The 27,117-nt window shown below is 36.1% G+C and overlaps 1 protein-coding gene across 1 annotated transcript in view; it reads left to right on the forward strand.

The window, feature by feature from the left end:
- C5 (complement C5) overlaps positions 1 to 27,117 on the forward strand; it is a 1,726,304-nt gene that overhangs the window by 487,947 nt on the left and 1,211,240 nt on the right. Inside the window, exon 14 of the mRNA XM_044057986.1 lies at positions 19,200 to 19,352. Coding sequence (XP_043913921.1) covers positions 19,200 to 19,352 — 153 coding nt within the window. The remainder of the gene's footprint in view (positions 1 to 19,199; positions 19,353 to 27,117) is intronic.

Below are 27,117 nucleotides of genomic sequence, written 5' to 3' on the forward strand. Positions count from 1 at the left end.
ACTATACCCAACTTATGATCTTAAACAATGCATACCTCACCCCTGCTATACTTTCTAAAATCTATCCCTCCTCCTCTCCCCTCTGTCCCTATTGTACAAATCACAATGATGACCTGCTCCATATTTTTTGGAGCTACAAATGCTCTTATAGACTCTGGTGCTCCCTTAGGGTACAACTGGGAAAAAATGATATGAAAAAGTGACTTTGTCCTGGAAATTTGCAATATTACATATCCTGTCTACAGGAGTATCTAAACTTCAGACTTGTATTTTAATAACACTTTTTTCCCTTGGCAAACTTTATATCGAACTTAACTGGAAGGATAGATCTGTACTCACTTGGTATGGATTTAAACAACTTGCTACCAAACACTTACTTGCCCGCAAATACCTGAAATACACCCAGAGACTTAGTACACACTTTACTGAATATTGGGATACTTTATTTGATATTCCTCTAGCTTAATCACTATTAATTTATTTATTTTGTTGGACATAATGCGTATCTGTAAATAGTTATTTGTTGTATATGTCTGTATTACTTTCATTGTTTTGGTTGTGCACTGTCTGTTACCATTTTGTATTGCATTATTAAAAATTGTTAATAAAAAGATTTAAAAAAAAAGATGGAATGGTAAAGGTAGAAAAGGATAAAGAAAAAAACTACATGAATAATTCGTCCAAAACTCACAAATGGAGAGAAAATAATTATGTTCTGTCAGCAGAAGTGCAAAAGTTAAAAGGCCACTATAGGGAAAAACTGGACAGAAATGATCTAATTTCATGCACAGTATTACTGACCCTGAAACACTACAGATACTTATTTTTGTTCACCCCCAAATGGAGTGTGTGTGTGTGTGTGGGGGGGGGGGGGTCATAGTGATGTAATTCTGTTTACTGGTAACATTTCTCCTTCTCACATAACACTCTGTGACCTTAAAATATATTTTTGAACATCTCTTTCATTCAGAATATACCATCAGTTAACCTACAATGACAGTATTCAGAATTATAGCTTACTTTTATGATCTCTGGACAGTGAGCCCATAACTTTTTCCCAGTAACTCTCTCTGATGTGTGTTCTTTTCCATATTGGAAATGCATTGCAGTCGACTCTTTCTCCTTCAACAATACATCATCAACCCCATTTTCCCATTTTCTACATGGGGTTGGGGTGTTGTGTCAACTGTTTGCATCTCTCTATATTCCATGCCGCTCTCCTACCTTCTTCAGCACTCATGCCTGACTGTCACAGCTCTTCTCTCACACAATTCATCCACTTTTTGCTAGACACTCTCATTTCCTCTTGCCTTCTTCTTGTCTGTCCCAAAAATTCTTCACCAGGTTGTCTTCTTTTCTGCACATGTACCCGAACCACAGTAATCTTTTCCCTTTGACCTTTTTCTACAATTGGAGCTACTTTAACTTCTGCTCTTATGTCCTCATTTCTTCATCTGTTCCACAGTGTGCATTCTACCACTTGTCTCAGGCACTTCATCACCATCACCTCTAGCTTCTTCAACTACTTTACCTTTACTGCCCACATTTATGTACCATACAGTAGTACTGGTTGCACCACTGTTTTATAGAACTTACTTATCAGCTTCTTTAGCATTATTCTGTCACACACTGCCCCTGACACTCTGTGCCAGTTGGCTGATACAACTCTAATTCTAGCTTTGACTTCCTCATTCAGATTTCCCTTCTCCTCAACCACCCCTCAAGATCCTTGAAGCTGCTAACCTGTTCTAGTATTTTCCCTTCTATCTCAGTTCACAGGTTCTTCTGATTTCCCCTATTTGCTGCCATTACAACTGAGTTAACTATACTCAGTTTCATCCCATGTACCTTCAGTTTTGCATTCCATTCCCCTATCCTTTGCTGAAGATCTTGCTCAGAGTTTGCCTGTAGTGTCTCATCATCTGAATACAGCAAACTTGTTGATCTGTCCCTTATGACCTGTTTGCTAATTAAGTCTTTCACTAGTATGAACAACAGTGGGCTTAGAGGTAAACCCTGATGTAACCAACTTCCACTGGAAACCGCTCTGTAAGACCGAACACTGTTTGTACTTCAGTCATTGGGTCTTTGTACATAGCCTGCACTAATTCTACCAATGTTTCTGGGACTTCAAACCAATGCAAGACTGCCCAAATGAGCTTTCTTGGGACATTGTCATATGCTTTCTCCAAGTCTAGGAATACCCAGCTGGATTCTTTCCTCATTTTTAGCTTTTTCTCAAGTATCTGTCTTACTGCAAACATTGTGTCACTTTTGCTGCATCCTGATCTGAATCAGAACTGCTCACCTCCCTTCTCATTTTCTATTACTCCATGTAGTTGTTTATCTCCTTCAACTATACATCCTGCTTAAATTTAAAAACTAAGAATTAGGCAATTTATCCCACCCCCCCACCCCCACCCTGTCACTTTTTGTGTTAGACAGTGGTGCCTGATTTCTTAACATTCTAGTCTCATTTGCTGCCTTAACTTTGGCTGACATTACATAGTAAAAGAGCTATGAATCTTTAGAGACTCAAACGCTTTATGGCTCAGTGAATGGAAAATAATTTATGGCTACACTGGTATTCTCTTGAGGTGCCGTAGTGGTGTAGCGGTTAGCTTTGTCACCTCACAGCAGAGGTTTTCAGGTTCGATTTACAGGTAGGATGCCTTCTGTGTGGAGTCTGCATGTCCTTCCTGCATTCACATGGGTTTCTGCCAGGTGCTCCGGTCTTCTCCCACATTCCAAAGACAAGCAGTAGGTGGACTGCACACTCTAAATTAGCCCTAGGTGTGTGTGTGTGTGTGTGTGTGTGTGTGTGTGTGTGTGTGTGTGTGTGTGTGTGTGTGTGTGTGAATGTGTGTGGTGCACCCTCCAAGAAGGGTTTGGACTTGGGCTAGCAACCTGAGCCTATAAAACCCGTAAATGCTACAGAAACAACAACACTGATACGTGCTTATTGCCCAATGTACCATATGGTGCGCAAATGTGAAAGAGAGAGAGATAGTTCTTTTCCTGGGTCAACAATCTTAAAATGCAATGACTAATATGATGCCAGTTCTAATTAGACAAATTTATAGAGAAAGCAGTAGATTTCATGGAACCCCAGCATGGTATGCACTGAAAAAGCTGAGTAGCAAAGGAATACTGTAAAAGGGGAGAAAAAGCTAAAATGTAATTTGTTTATATAGGGCAGTACAGGATCATTTTGTTTCAAGGAAAAATTCCTACCACTTCCCAAAGACATGCAGTAAGTTCACTGCCACAATTCCAAACTACCAGTAGGTGTGTAAGCATTATGTGCTCATGTATGTAATGCAATATACTGGCACCCTGTGCAGAATGAGCTTCAAAGCCTTATGCCCATTCACTGCTGCAAGAAGCTCTGGCATCTGTGCAGCACTGTAAAAGATAAAGTGGGTTGAAAAAGGGTTGGATGGAATTTAAACTCTGAGGAAATTTACATCATGACAATGTAGTTGCCCTTTAAATATGAAGGTAAATACAATGTACAAACCAGGAAAGACAAATACATAAAGGAAACATCACAAGGGTTCATGGAAAGTCAAGACTCAAAAACAGAATTGCCACACAAAAGGGGACAAGTCATGTATTATTTATAGATGGCAATGAATGAATATTCATCCTGATATAAAGAAAATGTATGTTTACAGATTACAAGAGAGAGGGTTGATTCTAGTCATTCCACAGAAGAAATGATAACAAAAAATCCAAAGCAAAGAAACAGAAATTTAGAGATGGTAAAGATATATTACATGGGAGGCTCTAGTCAGCAAGGGATGATAAAAACAATCATGCATATTACTCACTAAGAAAGAGATGGGAGGTTTATCAAGATTAATCAGCAAAAATGCAGGCGATACGGTTTTTAATATTAGTTCTTTAATGCAAAAATAAATAGTGAATGAAGTACAAAAATTTAAATTAGTCAAAGCAATGGGTCCTGATGGCATTCACTTTAGAATTCTTACAACACTGACAGAGGATACTACAGATGTTTAAGTAAATTTACCATAACAGTAGTTGTTTGAATAGATCACTGTTACAGTAGCCCAAGCTATATGGTAAGTCATGCCAAGGACTGGACCAGCTATCTGGATTCCAAAGCTTTAGAACACTTTCCCCATGGCCCAGGCATTGTATACCTTGAGGGGAGCAGTATACAGTCAGTGGCTAAGCAGCCAAAACCTCAGAGCATTCATGCTTCAGGAGAGGGAGGCTAGAGCCCAGAAATATAGGAACAGTAATAATAATAATCTCATACTGTACCATATTATAAAATTGACTAAAGAGATGGGGATGGATGAAGGGCATGGCTACTCCAACAGTGATCTATTTGAACTACTGTTATGTTAAGTTCACTTACACAACTGTATCTGTTCATCATTTGATCAGCGTTTCAGTAGTCTAACCTATATGAGATGACTACCAGAGCTTAGGAAAAAAAGGAGGAGGAGAAATAAGGATCATAGTCCAGGATCCCCTAGAGAATAGTCCTAGCAAAGTCTGTTATGCAAATGCAGAAGGAGTAAATGGAGCATTGTTAGTAGTACTTGGTAAATGTGTTTACAGATCACCACACTGCTGCCTTTAGTATGTTGGTAGAGTTTTATGTCATTCCATACAGCCACAGCAGTAACCAGAGCCCTGGTAGAGTGGATTCTGACTTTGTCTGGATGTGTCTTGTTATGGTAAGAATAACAAAAAAAAAAAAAAAAATAGCATAAGACAACCGTGTAGAAATCGTCTGTTTTGGCACTTATTGCCCCTTTTTCTTACTTTCATGGTAAATTAACAGTTGATAAGAAGTCATGAATTATTTTGTCCATTCAATGTAGTATCAGAGTTGCCTATGAATATTCAGAGTGGTAAAATTCTCTCTCTCTCTCTCTCTCTTTTTGGTTCTGGGAAGAAAATGGATATAAACTGCCTGGCTTAATATTAAGTCTGAAGCAGTCTTAGGTGTAAAGGAAGGATAGGAAAGATTTGTTTTCAGTGTTACCCTATCTCTGTGAAAGTTGAGATAGGGATGGTTAACCATAACAGCTTGTGACTTATACTCACCTCAGAGCTGTTTAGAGTAATGAGTAACACTGTTTTCCAAATAAGAACTTTAAACAGTTTCATGAGCCATTCAAAAGGAAACAGTGAAGTTTTTCTAGTACAAAAATAAGATTCCAAGAAGCCACTACCTCCTTTTTAGGTAGATGGATATATAAAACCCATTCAAGAACTGTTTTATTTGAGGTAGGGTAGAAAATGGGGATGAGGGTGGTGGGTCTAACAACAGACAAGCATAGATGGCCTAAAGGTGAATCTTGACAGAAGAGCAAGAAAGGCTAGAGGATAATAATTCATATAAATATTGCAGAACAAGGAATTTATGCCTTGAAAAGGTCATGGTTCTTGTCATAGCACCAGCTAGAAAATATTTTCCATTTACCCATACATGGTTTTCTAGTAGCATGCTTCTTTTGCCTCCTTTAATACCTGCTGAAATTTCTCAGAAGAAAAGTGTTTGAAAGGTAGTCAAATTCTATCATCCATGCAGTGAAATGAAGAAGCAGAGGGTTGAGATGTATCACACAACCCCTGCCTTGTGTGAGAAAGTCCATTCTGTGAATATTTTGTGGTAATTGCCTTTGGCCATTTTCAAAAGAAAGAACCATTGATGTCTGGACCAAAAGGGGGACACCACAATTATCCTTTAAGTGTCCTTTTGCACCTTTAGAAGAATTCTGGTTATCGAAGGAAATAGTGGAAAGGAACATTCTCAGCCATGGAAATGAAGATATCTGTCTCCCAGGCCTGTATGTAAGGAGTCCTAGAGCAGAACTTCTTTAGCTGCATGTTGTGGCTGGAGGCAAACAGATCTACTTCAAAAGTTCCTTATAGAAGGATCAATTCCTGGAAGGCCCTTGGGTGCAGCTTTCTTTCAAGAGGGTCTATTCTGACCCTGCTCAGCTTATCTGCAATGTTTTGCTCTTAAAAAAATATAGTGGCCTGTACTGACAGATGGAGCTGAGTGTCTAATTCCCAGGGTACCATAGTTAGTCTGCAAAAGTGGGTAGGAACTGGTCCCCCCTGTTTATGTGCCACATCACTGTGTATTGACCATGATTACTAGCAGAGGGCCTGGAGTCAAAAGATAGTTCAGAGATTTGAGAACAATTGTTAGAGCCATCACTTTGATATTTATGTGCTTTACTTGTTCCAGAGGCTGTATATTTTCACCCCCTTGGATATGGCTCCACAAGCAAAGTCTGATGCATCTGTCATTACATTCTGAGTTGGGGTTGGAAGCAAAAAAGGGAGACCTGAGTTAAGATCAACTGATTCATCCACCAGAGTAACTCCCTTTTTACAACCCCCAACACTGGAATTTGAAATGAAAGGGGTGCTGGTGTTGTGTTCAAGATTCGACAAACCAATGAATATTTCACATGTGAAGTCTGGTCAAAGGAATCCTGAGTATAGTAGATGCCATGAAACCCTGAATTCTGAGATATTCCCTGAGAGATACCAAAGTCTGGTTGGATAATATCAGAAATTGTTCCTAGAAACATTCCAGTTTGATCTGAAGAAGAGCCATCATGAGAGATGCATTCAGTAGACATCCCAGAAATACCATCCTGTGAGATGGCATGATAGATTTTTAAATATTCACCTGAAAACCCAGGCTGAGAAAAAGTTCTTTTAACCAAGCCAGAGATTCTTGACAACTTGTGAAAGAATCTGCAAAAAATAAGGCAACTGTCTAAACAGGGAAAAAGTGATTGCTCTGTAACTTTCAATGAATATTACAGGAGCCAGGGACTTTGTAAACCCTTTTGGAGCTGCTGACAAACCAAAGGACAAAGCGGAAAACTGAAAATGTATACCAGACACAGAAAAACATAACAATCACATGAAATATTTTAGAATTGGAATGTGAAGTGAATTCTTAGAAAGATAGGTCTAGGACAGGTCTCCAGGTGCCATCTTTATTTAGCACCAGAAAGATCCTTAAATCAAATGATTTCCCTCTTAGTTATGTGGAACACTTTCTATAATCTCCTTCCCCAGTACAGCATATGATCTAGAACTGGAGGGAACAGGGAGGTTTGATTGGCTGGATGAACAGGAATCCTTTGAAAAAGAGGAAGGAAATCTGACTGCCAGCTGTAGCCTTTTTGAACAACTCTCAGATTCCAAGTGTCTGAAATTATCTGGTGCCACTGAGGAAAGTGAAGACCTAGACTTCAGAAAGCTTTAGAGGATTGCCAGGGTGAGAAGGGGAAAGCACATGAAGAGGCATATAGTCAGTCTTAGATTGTGTTGGTTCTGTGAGGACCCACCTTTCTTTCTTGAACTTCCATGCTATTGCTTTCTGAAACTTTGTTTGCCTGTGCCTTACTGGGAACACTTATTTTATTTCCTGAAAAAGGAACCAGAAACAGATGAAAGTTGTCTATTATATTTTGTCAAGGAGGGTTGAAAAATTTGGAAAATCTCCTGAATTAGCTTTACCCCATTCCTCCAATGTTTTAAGGACTAGAGCAAAAGAAGGACCAAATAGCACGTCTTTATCCAGGGGTCATCCAGAATCTCAGCCTTAACGTCCTTTGTTAAATTCTGAGAAAGTAGCCAGACAGATATTCTTATAACTGACTCAGTGGCAGCTACTTTAGAAACATCAGTGGCAGTGTCTTGAGCACATTTTAAAGAATGGTTGGTTACCTAAAACATAGAGAATAGTAATGAATTTAGAGATGCCTTAGTCTCTGAAGAAGGGAGGTCAAAAATTAACTTTCTCAGTTGTCCAAAAAACCTAGCAGAAATTTCGGCATGTGAGCCTGACAATTAACTCTTGTGATGACTAAAGTGGAAGAGATATAAAACTTCTTCCCACTCTATCCAGGCTTTTCCAAATTTGTCAGAAGGAATACGTCTAGCTGTCATAAGAGCTTTGAAGAGTTAGTCTTTCCTCCAGAAAACTTAAGCTCTGAGGTAAAATGTTTTAGTGAGACAAAATAAACGTACTAGCGCCAGTCCATAATGACACTTTGTGATAGAAAACAAGCTATTTTCCTAACAAAAAATTTTAAATTATAAAGAAATCCTCACAAGAACCCAGGACAATCTGTCTATTAGAAAAAAAAATCTGACAAGTAGCTACGGGTTCCTTGAAGAGTTAGTTTTACCTCCTGACAGAAAGCTTAAAGTCTGAGGTAACATTTTTTAGTGTCAATCACCACACTAGCCAGAGCTGGACCTTGGTCAAATGGGGCCCTAGGTAGGGTACTGGATCAGGACCACCCCCACATCCCTGCCTTTCAGTGTCCCTGCCCAGTACAGCAACCATTCAAGTGTCCCATTACTTGCCCCCACTTACCATCGAACACTGTTCAAACCTGTCGGTGTGCATACTCTTTTCATCTTTACTTCTACAATGGTTATATATATTTGGATTTATTTTAAAACTTTTATTTCATATTTTAAAATTGTTGGATAAAACATTGGCTTGACACAAGTACGAAGAACATAATAGAAAAGCAGTATATTTGAATGAATGGATGGCTGCCAGCAAGATTCTACAGAGTTCAGTACTAGGGCTAGTCATTTTCAGTGTCCATATAAGTGGCACTACAGAAATTCTTGAAGGGAAGATATACATTTATGCAAGAAGATCAATTAATAATCAAGTGTCTAAACAAGTACAGGGATAGTCTAAACATGATTTCTTAAATTTATTGTAAAAGAAAAGAAAAACATTGTATGCAGGAAGCAATAACCCACAAAAATACCAAGAAAATTGTCGTACAAGCAGTATGCAGGCAATAAGAACCAGTGAGTCCTGAAATAATCCAATGTATACTTTAAATCAAGCCAGCATGTCTAATTCAGTACAAGGATGCTTTGTTTATTCAGACAAACAAAAAGGTATAAGCGCTTTTATTCCACAAATTAAAGCAGGAACTTCATCAGATACAAGGAAATTAAGGAAGAAAACTGTTTTACATAGGAAATCTTACATGACATCACTTCCTGGATTAATAAAACTACTCCTAAGTCTGAAACACTACACATGAATGTGTCAGCACAAAACAGTATAAATATCAAAATATAAAAATACATATAAAAACTGATTGTGCAAATGTCAACACCCTAACTATATATTATAAACACAAGAATAAATGTGTAAATATGTGTATATATAAAAATGCTTTTAAGATGCTTTTAAAAAAAAAAAAATATATATATATATATACATATATATATATATATATAAAACATATAAATAAAATATGCATACAGTTAGAAATCCATTAGGAACAAATGAAAACATTTCATGTACATATACATCCAAAAGGTATGAAGGCCATTTTTAAACATTTTTATACCAAATCCATATCTAAAGGGAATGTTTCACCTATCAAGAGCCCTCAATTTAAGCAGATTGCTTATAGAAAGGTTGTCATTTAAGCCTCAACAGTGGGTGGCATCAAGTCGTAATTGCCATAGCAACTCAGCTTTTTTGAGTAAATATGGCCAGACTGCCCCCCCCATTATGTCTTTTTTGGACTTCTTATATTCCTAAGGTGCTCGCTGATCCTATTTTTAAGCTTACGTTCCATCTTCCTCACATAAAAACATGGACAAATGGAACATATAGCACAACAGACTACTCTTTCAGTTAGACAACTACACATCTCAGGTACTTTTTATTTTCGTTCTATTAATTTCATATTCACTGACTTCCAAAATGAAAGGACAAAATTTACATGCCCCATACTAAATCATCTGACCCTTCCTATAGATTCCATCATTATTATGTTCGAAAATGTTCTTTAGGTAGGACCCTTCTTGAAAACACACACAGGTTTTTCTCCTAAGATTTTAAAACATTCTCTGTCACTACTCAACAAATTCCAATTCTTACACATAATATCTTTAATGGTGTATGTGTCATTTGAGAAGACAGTTGAAAAACTTGTGTGGTAATTAGTTACTTCAGACCCAGAGGAATTGTGCCCTCTATATGTTTCCTGGTTATGGACAATTGTTTGGTCATTCACAACATTGTCCGTGACTGTTTCAGTTATATTCAACCCTGTTAAATTAGGATGGTCAGAATTAGGGGTGCCCAAAATTGGTGCAAAATACCCACATTGTCTTTTCTCACTAATCTCCTTCATGATATTGTCAATTAAATTGGGGGGGGGGTAACCTCGTCTCAAGAACATTTCCTTCAAGTTAAGACATTCCCTGGTAAAACCTGTCCAAGTTGTCACCATGCATGCTGCAATAACAAATTGCCCCTTAATAACTGTACATTTGTGAGTGAATAGGTGGCAGCTGTCGAAATGCAGAAATCTATTGGAATAGGTTTATTTTCTGAAAATTTCAGCCACAAATCTCTGTTCTTCCAGATCTTTCTTTAACAGAACATCAAGACAGGAAATTTCACATGCATTAACACTATATATCCAAATACCTCATGTAAGTATTACAGAATCGGAAATATGCTGATTGTTTCAAAGTACGTTTTTCCCATTCCAACATGACAATATTGGCATACAGCCCCCTACATGCTGAACCCATAGCAACCCCTTGTGTTTGTAAATGATACTGATTGTCGAACAAGATAAAGTTTCTTCTCAGCACCATATCCAAAATCTGTTTGTACATATTGATTTTGTCCTGGGGTATTCCCTTAGAAAACAAATAATCACAAAACTGTTCCTTCCCTATGGAATGTGGGATGACAGAATATAAATCTACTACATCAATTGTATGGATTTGGTACAAAAATGTTGTTTATAAATAGCCTTCATACCTGTTGGATGTATATGTACATGAAATGTATTCATTTGTTCCTAATGGATTTTTAACTGTATGCATATTATATTTATATGTTTTATATATATATATATATATATATATATGTTTTTATATACATATATATATATATATATATATATATATATATATATATATATACACATATATAATATATATATTTTTTAAAAGCATCTTAGAAGCATTTTTATATATATGCATACTTACATATTTATGCTTGTGTTTATAATATATAGTTAGGGTGTTGACATTTGCACAATCAGTTTTTATATGTAGTTTTATATTTTGATATTTATACTGTTTTATGATTACACAATCATGTGTAGTGTTTCAGACTTGGGAGTGGTATTCATTATTCCAGGAAGTGATATCATGTAAGATTTCCTATGTAAAACAGTTTCCTTCCTTAATTTCCTTGTATCTGATGTAGTTCCTGCTTTAATTTTTGGAAAAAAAACGCTTATACCTTTTTGTTTGTCTGAATAAAGAAAGCATCCTTGTACTGAATTGGATGTGTTGACTTGATTTTAAAGCACACATTGGATTATTTCAGGGCTCACTGGCTCTTATTGCCTGCATACTGCTTGTGCAATGATTTCCTTGGTGGTTTTTAACCCACAAAAATAGTTCATTGCTGGAGGGAAATTGGTAGCCAAAGCAAAGGTGGAAAGAGACTTGAGCTGTTCATAATCAAGTGATCTAAAGGCAAGCAGGCAATGTGACAAAACAGCAAGAAAAGGTAATGTGATATGGGGATGTAGAAGAAAATACATCCCTGTCAGAAAGCATAATGTTGTTACCCTATTTTTATATATATTTGCCAAGATCCCCTCTGGGGGATTGTGTGTAGTCTTGCATACGCACATTTCTTATATGCTTTTACATCTCCAGGTAAACTTAACATGTTGTCTAAATTTCTAGAAAGTGTTCATAATGACAACACTACCACCTTTATCACCTTTTATTATTCACATTTCCTGTGTAGTATCAATGCAAATGACACGACCTCTTAACAATGCCCTTATGTCAGCTACATAAGCCTCCTCAAATGTGAGTTGCAAGAGGAATGTCTTTTACACATGTTCTTACCAGTGAGACAATAATTCAAGTCAGAAAACAAAAATCTAAATTGAGCTGCCTATTACGAGTTGCAGTTCCACCAATGTTTTATCTATTCTAGCTTATGCTGCAAGTACAAAAATAAATCTGTGTTATAAAATGTTCATTTCTCCCCCATATAATATAACAATACTAAAATTGTAGATGTCAAAAACAGTAGCTTGAAAGGAAGTAGTGAGTTTGTACATTCTGTAATAGACTGGGACCCTCTGCAAAATAAGTTTCAAAGTTTTGCATTCATTTACTGTTCAGTTTCTCCATCACAAAGAGAAATAGGTGAAATGTGTACACTGATTACTCTAATGACTGAAATATAGGAAGTGAAAGTGGACACCATTAGGATGTCATTTTATTTATTTTTTATTTTTATTTAACATTTGTTGACCGGGAATGTCCGACTAGGTTCCACAGAGTCTGTTTTCAGCGGAGGCCCAGGGAGAAATGCTCCAGATGCTGCTTATAATATAACCACAAATAAGGCAAGCCTATAAATATATGTGTTTGTATTTGTAACATCACAGAACTGAATTTGGGAATAGAATTGGAATGTTAGATGGCAAGCCTGAGCAGAGCAATACACATAAGGATATTACAGGGTAAATCACAATTGAGAGGTGATTCCCCAAAGTGAGTTCTGAAAGCAGTTTCTCTGACCCATAGTGGACTTAATAACATATGATTTCTCTGGAACACAATTGTCTGTGCCTGGAGAGTTATTATTATTATTATTATTATTATTATTAATAAAATGAAGTGCCTACAAATGCTCACTTGAGTTCATAGGTACGTACTAGGCTACTGATTTGTGAAGATCTTAAGAAGCCTAGCCTACCATTCCCATGGTAATCTTTAGCTCTTATATTTTGCATACAAATAACCCAGAGATGGACTCAACAAAGATAAGTAAGGGTATTTATGTTTCCCCTATCCTTGAGGGGTAGGGGTGCTAAACTGGGGGTAAATTTATTGCTACCCATTCATTCAAACAACTATATTTGAATTGCATAACAGAACTACTTTGCTTTACGTGGAGTAGATCTATTCTTGAGCCCTTGCTTTTTAACATATTTATTAATAATCTCCATAAAGCATCCCTGCAAAGTACACTCATTCAATACATAGATGATTCAACTATAACTGCATCCTCTAACAACACCTCAGATCTCCTAAAGTTAACACAAAATGCATTTACTTCCATCGAATCCTGGCTTAACGAAGCTCAACTGCTACTGAATCCCCAAAAATCAAAACTTTTACTTTTCACAACCAAACTTCAAACTCTAGACTTTAAAATATTCTCTCAAAACAATACAGAAATTGAAATTGTAAAAACAGCCAAATTACTTGGAATCACAATTAATGACAAACTATTCTTTGTGAATCATATACTCAGCCAACTCATAAAGACTCATTTTAAGCTTGGCAAACTCTATAGGCATAAACTCTATTTGGACAAGTCTACCAAGCTGAAACTAGCTAATAGTCTACTTCTACCCTCCCTCCTCTATGGTTGCCCCATTTTCACTAACCTACACATATCTCTCCTGAACAAACTGCAGTCATGCTAATATAAAATAGCTAAGTTTGTCTCCAACATGCCAACTTGCATACATCATTGCCAGGCCATTAAATCTATAAACTAGTTTGACTTCCCTCATTAACTACATTACTCCCAACTTACTCTCACCGACAAACTAATAAATAATCCAAACTACTGCCCATCCCTTCAAACTATAATACAAACATACACCCCTACTCGGCATCTTAGGTCCTCTAACAAACGTCTCTTAACCATAACAAAACCCAACAAAAGAGCTGGACAATGTCTCTATTCCCACACCATTGCCAAACTTTGGAATGTGCTCCCTCTCTCTATTACTCAACTAGACTCTTTAAAAACATTTAAATTTGCACCAAAATAACACTATCTCAAAAACCTTGTCTGTTCTTGTAGTCATATGATTAAACCACCTTAAATGTTTTGGTCACTATACACTACAAATACATTTACTAACTTAAAATAGTTGCAATGTACGCTGTCTTCATATCAAATCTCTTTTGCTTTCTTTACTTCTGTGGCTGAATAAACAGAATTGATTACTTATGAGAATATACAAACAGAATTGCTAAAAAATTTAACACACTGGGTTTATTTTATTGTATTGTATACCTCTATAATATGTATTTGTCTTGTATATCTACTTCAGTTTGTATTATCTAAAAACTTTCTTGACTGTCAAATTTAAGGTGATGTTATGTAAAAATGTATGTGATTGTATGGAGCTTTTCTGCCCGGGCCTCCACTAAAAATGGGTCGTTGAACCCAGTGAACTTCCCCGGTCAATAAATAAATAGAAGACTATTCCATAGATGTAGTAGTCTCAGTGAAACAAACCTAGCCCTCTAACATGTTCTATTTATTTTGCAAAAGAGATTAAGATCCTCTTGAACAGCTGTTTATGATATCATTGGACTTGTGAATGTTTAAGAGGTCTTACAGAACAGGGTCTGTTGAAGTTCTATATACAAAGCAGAGGTCACATCTCAGTAGCCTATAAGATACTGAGACGAGAGAGGCAAGACTTTCAGACACTCTGCATAGTTTTAATGATTTAGGTATTTGGATAGGTGCATACCAAAAGGGACATTATACTCAGCCTAGTAAGTGATGAGTAGAGTAGAATGATTACAGCTTTTCTTTAACTGATGCACAAACCTCGTTGTTAAATAGAGGCCTGAACTTTATTCCAGCACAGAAAACAGTATTAACTGATTTATTAAAAGAGCTGAAGTTATTTTCTCGTAACCTAACACTTAAAACCATGTTTAAAAGAAATGTATTTGATAATATGTTTAAACAACCTAGTGCCTTTGTACCCAAGATACATCCCACAGTTGAAACTTTCACTAATGTGTGTGAACATGAAATTAGAGAGATGCATGCTAAAAATCTTCCACCTAGATTTTATAACTTGAGTAAATCAGAAACTGAAGCACTGTCAGAACTAAAGGATTCTCACAGCATTGAAATTAGGCCTGCTGACAAGGGGGCAGTGTAGTAGTAATGGATAAGGTTTTTATTACAAGAAAATGATGGAACTTTTGAATGATACAGATACTTATGTTGAACTAAATGAGAGACAAGTACAAGGTATAATTGACAGGATATCTGTATATATTTTTGACTTATTGATTACTAATTATATATCAGAGGAATTGTTTGACTACTTTCAGATAGAACATCCAACTATACCCATTATTTATGGTCTACCTAAAATTCACAAAGACATCACACAGCCCCCTATGAGACCTATTGTATCCAGTAAAGGATGGGCCACAGAAGCCATCTCAATTTATATTGAACAAAATTTACAAATAGTCCTAAAATCATGTGAGACTATACTAAGGGATACAAAGGCATTTCTGCGACTGTTATATAATAAGACCAGGAATATTAATAGAAATTATATGTTTGTGACAATGGATGTCACTTCACTGTTCACAGCGATACCGAATAAATGGGATATTGAGAAAATACGTGATATTCTGACCTTGAAACAAGTTTTTCAAAGCACTAAGATTAATTTGATATGTGAGTTGCTCGATATTGTCCTAGAAAATAATGTCTTTATATTCAATGACAAGTTTTATCTGCAGAAAGTTGGTGTAGCAATGGGTACAGCTTGTGCCAACAGCTACACCAACTTAGCATTGGCTGCATGGGAAAAAGATCATGTATTAAGTGCTAGCAATAAATATGCTGGCAAAATTGTATGGTATATACGTTTTGTAGATGACGTCTTCCTGTTATGGGATGGTACTAGTGAAGAGTTGCAAGAGATGGTGGAGTACTTACGTAGCACCACTGAATTTTTAAGATTCACTAGTCAACATTCCAGGGACTCTATTGAGTTCCTAGATGTTTTGGTTAAGAAGACAACATTAGACGAACTTACAACAGGTATGTATAGAAAATCTACATGGAGAAATAGTATCTTACATAAGACTAGTATGCATCCAACATTTGTACACAAAAATGTAGTGAAAGGACAATATATGAGAAGAAGCCACTTACATAATACAGATGAAGGCTTTGTGAAGACAATGACTATATTAGAGAAAGACTTCTTAAACAGAGGTTATAGTAAGAAAGACATAAATGAAAGCTCTAAATATACCATTGAAAATAGGGATGGGAGATGTAAACCGCTCTTCTCAAATACTATAGAAGATGTTAAAAGCAAGGAAGGTCATGATTTTAAAGTTAGATTCCCTATAACTTATTCAAGTGACATCAGAAGGTTCTGTAATATTTTTGAAAAGAATTGGAATGTTTTATTGTCGGATCCTGACTTGAGAGAATTGTTAGAAGATAGACCCAGCTTTTCTTTTAGAAATAAGAGGTCCTTAAAAAGGCAACTATGTTACAAATCCAGAAACAATGAAAGAATGATCCTGTCTGATAGGCAGGGGACTTTTCCTTGCAGAAATTGTACAGCATGTGACTATTTATATAATAAATCTACATATAAACATCCTACACTAGGATTTATAATTGATATAGATTTTTATGCTGACTGCAGAACACAAAATTTGGTTTATTTCAGCTTCTGCACTGTCTGTCATGCCTTTTATATAGGCAAAACCAATAGGTGTCTAAAGGAACGTATCCTTGAACACCTTAGAGATATAAGAAATAAAAAAGACACAAGTGCTTTAGCAAAACATGTGGAAGAAGAAGATAGGAAACATATTTTTAATTTCATGGTTTTAGAAATAATAAATAAAAGTAAGAGGGGAGGTGATATAAGGAATAAGGTAGAGGAAGCCGAACAAAGATGGATTTTACTACTTCAGGCAGATAGGTCTACTGGATTGAACAATGCTGTTTCCTTGAAATCTTTTTTAAAATCCAGACCACTACAACATTAAGTAATATGGATTATTACATAAAATGTGTCTGTTATATGTATATTTTATTTCATCTTATGCAGAATATAAGGCAAATTAATGTACTGATGTATGCAATTTTAATTAGTCTATGTCATAGTTCCATATGTGTTTTCATTGGTTGAACCATATTTTAAATACCAATGTTTTAACTGTTTTTATGAGTCTGAAGAAGCGATCAGCTGACTTAGATCGCGAAAGCGCTTACTCTTGTTTAATAAAGTGGTGTGAAACTGCAAGTGAACCGTTTCCTACCTTGACTACTACATCTCAGTTACAACTTTTGGTTTTATAAAGGGCACTACTGTGAAGCTGTAAGTGATTTATTTCCTGACTTGGATTATTCCATTTTTATCTTCAGCTGTGGTCTAACCATTGGTCTTTTCTTTTTTTTTAGAATGATTACATCCCTGGATATGGATGCAATATCTTTAGATATAAGCTATGTGATGAAAAAAGACATTCTTATAACAGTGGCTACATGATGATCAAAGGACAGTTTATTGTCAGCTTAGGTTACCAGATCCTAAACCAAGGGATCAATTTTCAGGGGTATGCTGTCACTGTGATAGTCACAAGGGAGAGTCAGGCTTGCCAATGGATATGATTATACACTTCTCAGCATTTAGTTTTAGTCTATGGCTTTGACACATGATATTTGTTCAGGACAGACCCACTATGAAGATCTTGGCATACTCGAGGGAATATATGATGGCACCAAGTCACCTTCAGACTTGGTCAGTCACAAATCCTTAACATTAGCTTTGACCTCCAATACGTAAATGCCAAAGAGGAGTGGCCCAAGGACTGAAACCTAGGATATACACTGCTAACAGCAGGTCTTTTTGAGGCGGTAAAGCCATCCACACTGACTTCCTGGGTTCTATTTGACAGCAAGCTTGCTATCCACATTACATAATGATTGAAATTTAGCTAGGATAGTGTATCTATGATACTTGAGTATGGGATGGTATTGAATGCCTTTGTGAGGTCTATATATATGTGCACTTGTCCATTGCCTTAGTAACTTTTTCTTTAAGAAGTAGGCCAAGATAAGTAGCAAAACATATCCTCAATAAAACCAAACTGGGTTGGATTGTAGATTACCTATATTCTTATTTATTGATCCCATAATGATCCTTTCCATAGCCTTGAAGATTTGACTGGTCAGACTTATGGGTCTATAATTACCTGGACTGTTAAAGCTCTACCATTGCACAAGGGAATGACTGTGGCTGGTTTCCATTCATCTGGCCTGAAGCCTATTTTGAGACTGATATTGAATACCTTCAGTAGGGGATCAGACAAGTCATATTTCAGGCTGGTCAGCAGGCAGGTTGGTATGTTATCTGGCCCTATAGAAGTAATGTTCTTGGCCTAACTTTGCATTTATGAGAATTTACTAGTCACTACTTCTACAACAAACTAGTCACTACTTCTAATTGTGCTCATGTAAACTTATGATAAAACATGGGACAACATTTCTTCATATGTGATTATTTAAATAAACAAGATTTATTTATGCTGCAGCAGTTCAAAATCAATTTCAGATGTTGTTTCAGCAGCAAACTGTATAAATCATTTAAAATCAAATTACATTAAAAACTAATACATGTCTGTTTAATATCAACACCTGTAGCTTTAACCTCCAATGTAAAAATGCTCCTTCTCCTATAATATGCAACCCTCATTCTGCTATTCAGATTAGTGGAGTGTGACTAGAATACCAAAATATTGACTGTGTAGAGAGATAAGGAGGGGATTCTAAATTGATCGGGTAGAATTCAACTGATAAACAGTAACACAATTGACACACACACATACAAGTACATAAAACACAGACACACACACAGGCACACACACACACACACACAAAACATATAGGCATTTAATGAAAAAAATGCACTACTTGCTAAACAATGTGGTTTTGTTGTGATAGCTAGAAGTCACAGTATTGTTCTTTAGCAATATAAAATTTAAGAAACTTTAGAAATGTTATAAAGATTTACTTTCCTTATTTTATTCTATAATCTAACTTCTTTTAATAAGTTATGGTTATGCTTCTTTCTACATTGATCTTTGGCTGTGCACTAACTAAAATATTTGGTTTTAAATAATATTACTAAGCAGACTATTCATTGTATTGTACATTATTTCTAGTAAAGATAACGTCTTACATGGAAAATTGCAAAAAGTCACTATTAACACAATTCAAATGTGTAGCTTTGAGATGAATGCTGACTTTTTTTTTCTCTAACTTTCAGCTTTTACTGCAGAAGGATTATACTATTGCTCACAAACCTGGAGAACAGATTCAGCTTACTATAAAAGCACCACCCAGATCTTATGTTGGCTTGTCTGCTACAGATATTGCAATACATAAAATTAGAACAAGAAAAGAACAATTTGTGGAAACAGTTAAGTAATTGTATAATTTTCTTGTTTTTGTGATAGTGAGCTTTTGCCTTAGCATTTGCCTCCCACAAAACAGAATGCAAGGAAATATGGACTGTGCTTTTTTTTACTCTTATCTGCAAATTGTATTTGTGGCACAATAGTGATAGAGGATTTAAAACAATTTATAAGAGCTAATTCTTAAAATGAACTCATTAACAGCTTGCATAATTTGAAAGATGCAGTGCAATCAAATATTGTTGTTTAGGTACGAGGCAAACTGATCACAGTAAGGCTGGCCCCAGCAGCTGAAAATGTGTGTTGCCACTGTCTGATGGAAGGACCACTCTTGAGGCAGTAGACCTAATCTACTCAATTTGTCCACTAGTACATTTGACATCCCAGGATGTGCATTACTTTGAGAAAATTATGGGAAGACACTGCCTATTGTCACAGTCTTATGGCATTCTGAAAAAGTGGGTGTGATTGGGTCCCACCCCCATTTGTTGTTATACCAGTCTACTGCTATGTTGCCTGTCTGGTGAGGGAGTGCTGGAATGCCCACAACTTGGAGGAAAGTTCTCATTTCCAAGACGTTAACGTAAAGGTTGGCCTCTAGGGTTGACCAAGCATCTTGAACTGTCTTCTCCTCAAATGTCTCCCCAAACCAGAAAGAAAGTGTCTGTGGTTAGTATGACCTGAGGATTCGATGGGCAAAAAGTTCTTCCTTCTGTAACTGAGAGAGAGGTTATCTACCATTTAACATTATCTCTGAAAACTTGTATAAGGTGAATCTTGGTATGGAGTGGGTGAAAACTTTGCGACCACAGAAGTGAGAGGGTCCTCTGGAGTACTCTCATGTGGTATCTAGCCAGGGGAACTAACAAAATCATAGAGGCTATCAAGCCTAGCGCATGAAGGATTAAACTTGGCTGAGGAAAGGGATTCTGAATGACCTGTGGGGTCAGTAGAAGAAGAGATAGTATACTGGTGCTTGGAAGCCTGGCAATTTAAGGACCATGCTGAGGTGACATCTGATAAACTCTCTATGTGCTGAGTGGGTGACAGCTGACTTTTGAACTGATTGACTGTGATCGCCAGTTTCTGTATAAGGTGGAGGTAGAGCAAGAGTTCCCAATGTTGAGCTAGAAGATCCCTGGAAGTAACGGTGAGGAGCCAATGCAGTCATAGATAAGCTGCTACTACTGGCATATCTTTCATGAACACCCGGGGCCCTGCAGTGAGACTGAAAGGCAATGCTCTGAACTGAAAATGCTTGGCTTGCAGCCAGAAAGGGAGAAATCTCCTGGATCACCTTTCTGTTTTTATGTGATAGTAGGCATCCTGGAGATCTACAGAGCACATCCAATCATCCTTTCTCAGAGAAGGCAATATGGACTGCACCTTACCATCTGAAACTTTGTCTGACATATAAATTGACTGAGATGGCTGAGATCCAAAATGGGCCTGAGGTCTCCTGCCTTTTTTTGGAACTTGAATATACTATGGATCCTTATTCGTCTCAGAGGACCTGTTGGATGACTATTTTTCCTAATAGCTTGAAAGCCTCTGTTGCTGCAGATTCCAAGCAAATGAGTGGAACACTGGGAATCTTTTCTCTCTTATTTGGAGATAAGAAAAGGGAGTGGAATAACCTCTGGTAATTATCCTTAACACCCATGAACCCTTTTTAATATTTTGCCAGACTTATGGGTGTAAGGATAAGTACCCCCAGACTGCCTCCAAAGTGCAGCAGCTGGGTAACTCTTCAGGAACACTGGTAGAGTTTCTTGGTTATGGGACCAAAACCCTGGTTATACAGTCTGCCTCTGCCCCTAGGATGATGTCAATTTGAGTTGCCTCACCTACTGCCCCAGGGGGCCTGTCTCTAGGAGTGTCCCAGTGATACCTTTCTGAACCACATCTCCCTACCCCTCCTTTTGTTCCTATATAACATCATTTGAGTGGTGGTAGTGGTGGGGGGAGTGGATCCCAATGCCAGACAGGATTTTTGCCACCGTGTTCTTCTAATTTCTTTATCTTTTGGTCCAAAAAGCATAGAACCATCAAATAGGGTACTGATGAAAGACATCTTAAAACCTTCGAAAAAAATAATTTACAAGCATGTAAGCATGTTGATGCATGGTTATGCTGGTGCCTGCTGTGGAAGATTGAGAAGTAGACCTTGTCTGATGGGGTAGGAAGCCTTTTAGAATTAACTTGTCATTGTATCCTAGTCCCAAAAGAGGGACAAATCTAACAGTTAACATCAAGGTGGGCCATGCCCAAACAATAAACACATAAAGAGTGTTGGTCTTGAGATGGAATTTTATGTCCACAGGTCATGAAACTTCTTAAAAGTTTGGATTTTGTCAGACAATATAGAAAAAAATACCATAAATAATTTGCAACTATTCTTCTCTAAAAGTTACTATGAAAAACTACTTATCTAACTATCTACTCAAGCCAAAAACAATACACAAAAAATACAGCACACTTTGAAAACCTTATAAATATCAACTATCACTAAAAACCTACTCTAATGCTATAGACATTTTTGCACTAACTAGAAAAAAAGAAGGGAATGAAAAAAATATATTATTTTAAGGAGGAAAACTGTCACTCATCCTTGACAAATTCATAACCCTAGGAAACACATCTGAAAACTCAGGCAGCAAGCAACATCTGAGGTACTTCAGTGCAAAGGAGGGAAATATGGGTAGGGGAGGAGTCAGTGTGTCAAATCCATAGTTTCACAGAAAGGTGGTTAGGTCAGTTCAGGTCATTTCCAACAACTCAAGGGATGAATCAGACAAAAATACACAACACTGGATCAACTCGTATGCTTTCAGTAAACTTTAATTTTTAGCCTTAAGAAAAGGTGCAGTGGCTACCCTTAAAAATAAATTAAATTGTAAAATGTTATAATTAATGCTGCTGTGGAGATTATTACTTATATGAATATTTACTTTTCATAATTTCAAACTTCATTTTTATTCACTGAACCATTTGCTATTTTCCCAATAAGAGTTAAAAATATAATAACTTGTATATTTCTCCCAGAACATCCTATTCATTTATTTTCTGATTAATTGCTTGCCCCTGAAAACTCATGGTCTTCAACAGATTTTGGAAATGGAATTAAAAAACAGCTAGCTAGTTCACAAATGCAAAAAAAAAAAAACTTGTAAATTTCCCTTGGAACACCCTGGTCAGACCTCTCATGATTAATTGCTTGCTCCTCTTTGCTACTTGTCTTTAACTAATAACAATTGGTAATGGAAAAATAAATACCTAATAACTTTGCAAATGCAAGAAATAATTATTTTTGTGTTTTTCATACTTTTATCTTGTTGTTTGAGAGTATTTATTTAAAAACTGTCTGTAGCTAAAGCTAGAGCTACCAGCAAAAACATCTACCTCTATTAAAACAGGGGGTATTATCTTTTAATTCTGCATGTAATGTGATCAGTACACTTTTACATCCCCATTATCCCAAGACAAGATCATTACATTAACTTTATTTTTCCTTTTTTAGACTTTCCTATTTTGTTAAAGCATAATTAATGGATATGAGATATTTCATTGCAGGGACAGATGGTTGGGGACATATAGCTGATATGGAAATTTTGCTGTAAAGACATGCGGCTGTAACAAATTTCTAGAGTAGGTAGGCTTGAGACTTAAAGACAAAAGTAAACAATTTGGAGAAATAGCCGGATTTTATTTTAGGAATAAAGAAATAGAAATTCTAGGAATAGACTTCGGAAGTTAAGATATGAAAAAAAAAAACAATGGAAAGAAACTATAGAGGGAGTACAGGAAACAAGCAGATTATGGAAATCCTTTAATTTAATTTTAATGAAACAACACTTTATTTGATTAACAGCTATACATTACATGGACATTAGGATATTTAGGATCAATCATGACTTATCCAAGGAGAACTGTAAAAAGAAATATTACAGAAAGTGATTAGTTTTTAACTGGGGGTTGAGAATGAACCTGGTGAAGATGGGTAGAGTCTGTAATAAAATAGAGAAAGAAAGAAAGTTTAAACCTGAAGAATCAAATTGTATTTTTAGCCTCATTAGGTGTGCATAAAATTTTGAAATTTACAAAGTATAACAAAGAAAGTCTAGTGATAAAAATAACTGAAAGTAGATATATGGAGTTATGGGAAGGAATGAAAAAAGGATAATGAAAAAATGGAAAAGAAAGGGGGAATGAATGTAAGAAAAAAATGGAATGGAAAATAGATGTTGAAAAGTTGTCACAAAAGAGGAAAATAAAGTATGACCAAATTATGTGGAGATTTTTATGTAAATTCATGGGAGAACCTTAGGGGGGAATTGAAGGAAGCAACTAAAAATAGAATAAAAAAATTAGAGTACAGGAAGGAGAACAAGATTTCACATGTAACCTGAGGATTAAAAAGTTACCAGTTAAGAGAGAAATGAAATATAAAGTCATAGAATACAGGATATGTTCAAAGTGTAAAGAAGTGGAAACACTGGAACTTGATTTTTTTTTTGGAATGTACTAGAGAAAAAGTTTATGCGAGGTATTGATAAAACAAAGAGGGTTGGAAGAGAAAAAGATGGAAAATATTGTATATGGATATCATAAACAAGAGGAAGAGAAAACACAAAACAGGAAAGATAAAATATGTATGGTAGCTGTGTTCCAAATTTGGCAAGCAAGAAGTAAGGCAATTTTATTTAATAAAGTGTGGGATATAACAAACATTTGTAGAAGAATAAAGTTTTGCTTGTAGTAAAATGGGTAGGCAGGGTAAGTGGAAAAGTTTTTGGTCACAGGAATGTGGAACTGTCATTTTGAGTGTAGGAAGTTATGCATATATTTTTAATTATTTTTAATTTGTATAATTATTGTTTGATTTTTTTTAATATTAGTATGTAAAGTATGTGATATTTAAGTTTTTATGTAAAATAAAAGAAGAGGTGATGTCTAATAAAGAACCTCTACTCTTTTTGATATGTGTCACGGGATCTCTTACATCCACCAACTCAGGCAGATGGGACCTTGCTTTAATGTTTTATTCAAAGAACAGTACATGCAGGAGTTCAGAAACACCCTTCCCCAATGCCGTACTGCAGTATTAGTAATGAAAAATGAAATCAACTAGCAGATGTGAAAATAGAACCCAATCCCTTCTTCACCAAAGACAAATGTGCTACAGTTAATCTCCTAGGACTACTTTGTTTAGTGTTCATTTTGATCAGCTCTTTCATGACTATGACCAGTAATGCAACCTGAATACTATCACTACTCACATTATTTCCCTGGTAGAAGACTACCTAGTCTTTCAGCTGCAGCCATGTTTGTCAAGTCTCGCATTGGCAGCAGACTCATCATCATGTGGTCCTAGTACTTTTTTTACACTATTTTTTTGCCACTTTGACATCAACATTGCATAACTTAAGGAGTAACATTTAATCTGTTTTCATCTTACATGTATGACTACTTTAAATATTTCTCAGTAAAAGGAGACATATTGATTTGACTTTGTTGGTGGTAAAATGTTTTGTATGAGATAGTGTAGAGCTAATTAAACTTTGCGGTAAACCCTTTTTCATTCCCTTCATTATATAAATGAAACATGGTCTTAGAGTAAAGTTGCACACTTTTAGAAATAAATCAACAGTCTTTAAACCAGAATTATGGAAGTGACCAGTGAAATGAGTAGTATAACAAATCCAATATCCTGAGTAACATGCAGAAATATGTTGTGAGAACTAACTTTGTACTTCATACAAACAACACAGCTTTGATGTACTCCTTGAACAGATAAGTAACATGATGCACTTGTTGTTCTAAGGTGTATTTCATTTCATTTTAATGACTGCAAAAGAGGACAATATATTTTTAGAGTTTGTCCATTCATTACAAATCTCACTCCTTTTTCCTTATTCACTACCACACTATCCCCTACTTAACACAAGCACTTTTAAATGCATTGATGGATTGTTTCTCCACTACTCATACAATAATTAATTCCAGACATCAACCCTTTCCATAAACAAGGCTAAAAATGCTTGGCTGTCTTGTTCAGTAACCAGTATGGGAGACTTCCATATTGCATGTGTCCATTTGGGTTTTTACCGGGTTCTTTATTTTTGCTCAAGACAGGCTCACAGGCAAACTGGTGAGCCTCTAATTTGCCACTATATATATATGTGTGTGTGTGTGTGTGTATATATATATATATATATATATATATATATATATATATATATATATATATATAGATATGTGTGTGTCTGTGTGTGTGTGTGTGTGTGGGACTGGTGTACCTCTCAGGACTGATTCTTCGTCTTATGCTTGTTGAATGATGGAATATGAGCTGGCTCTCCAGCACTCCTAAATGGAATGAATAGGGTACTAGAAAACTAATGAATCAATGACATGAACTTGGTGCCAACAATTTGATTTTTCTGTCCCCTCCAATCCATAGTATCTGCAGTCAAGTTCAAGACATTAAAATCTCTCCCTAAACTGCTTATGTGGAACACAGCCTAGTCTTTCAGCTGCTGTTGTATCATGTTATCATTACCTCTCTATTTCTGAACTGAAAATGTTAATCTCCTTCAATCACAGTTCATTTTTTTCATTATATGTATTTAATTGATTTTCTGTGAATTCTGTCATGCAATTACATTTCTCTTACTTAATATAATGTCAGAATTCTGTACATTACTAAAGTTGTCACCTAACAAGGACCTTGCAGAACGGTAGCCTACCATCATCTAGAGTCTATCTTGATGATCAATAAAATCGACAGCAGATAGGTGAGATTATTCCATCACTCAGTCTGCTACCCCTGACAATCACCTTCTGAAGATCTAGTGACTAGTTACTTGCACATTTATTTACTTATATTTTTATTGGCATTTGTTTACAAGGATAGTCCACCGGGCCAAGCAGAGCTCATTTTCAGTGGAGGCCCAGGGAGAAAAGCTCCATGAAATGCATTTGGAATATAGAAAAGATGAAAATATAAACTTAATACAAAGTAGCACATTTAGAAAATGCATAAATCCAAGATAAGTTTAAATACAAAGTAATGTAGGTATAGTTAACATAGTTGAACATGAAGACTTTATATCAATGCTTAGCAACAAATTATAGCAGTATTTCAAGGCTTCAGTAATATTAAGAGACTAGTAACAATCACATTAAGACTAGTAATATTGAAGAAAGTTTATTATAGGGTATTAGCAGGATAGTTTGGAAGATAAGAGAGGAGGCAAGGGGAAAGAAAGGAAAATAGTGGTAGATTTAGCTTGAAAGGACTGGGGTAAGAATAAGAGAGAGAAGAAGGGCTGGGGAGAAAGTTGATAGTGAATACAAAAAGGAGAGAGAGAGTATAGTAGGGTGGTCTAGTAGATATAAGCACAGGGTAGAATGTTAGTGAAATACAGAAGAAATGAGGTAAGATAGGAAGAAATTAACTATGTTATGGATGGAGGAGACTTAGTACAGTTGCAGATCCAGAAAGAGCGGAGGCAATTACAAAGAGCTCTTTTGAAGGAAACAGACCTTTGTGTGGTATGAATAGATAGAGGAAAGTTGTTCCAGGTTTTAGCTATTGTCCAGGAGTATAGTAGCTGACCAGCAGTTAGTTTGGGTTTGTGAATTTGCAGAAAGTGTTGGTTTTGTGATCTTAGGGATCTAGTTGGATTGTAGTTGGAGAATAAGGAATTTAGGGCAGGGCAATCCTGAGGTTTAGTAAGTAATTTTTGTGCAGTAGTTAGTTGTAGATAG

This window comes from Protopterus annectens, chromosome 16.part0 (assembly GCF_019279795.1).
Source record: "Protopterus annectens isolate FY-2018-M chromosome 16.part0, PAN1.0, whole genome shotgun sequence".
Taxonomy (NCBI): domain Eukaryota; kingdom Metazoa; phylum Chordata; order Ceratodontiformes; family Protopteridae; genus Protopterus; species Protopterus annectens.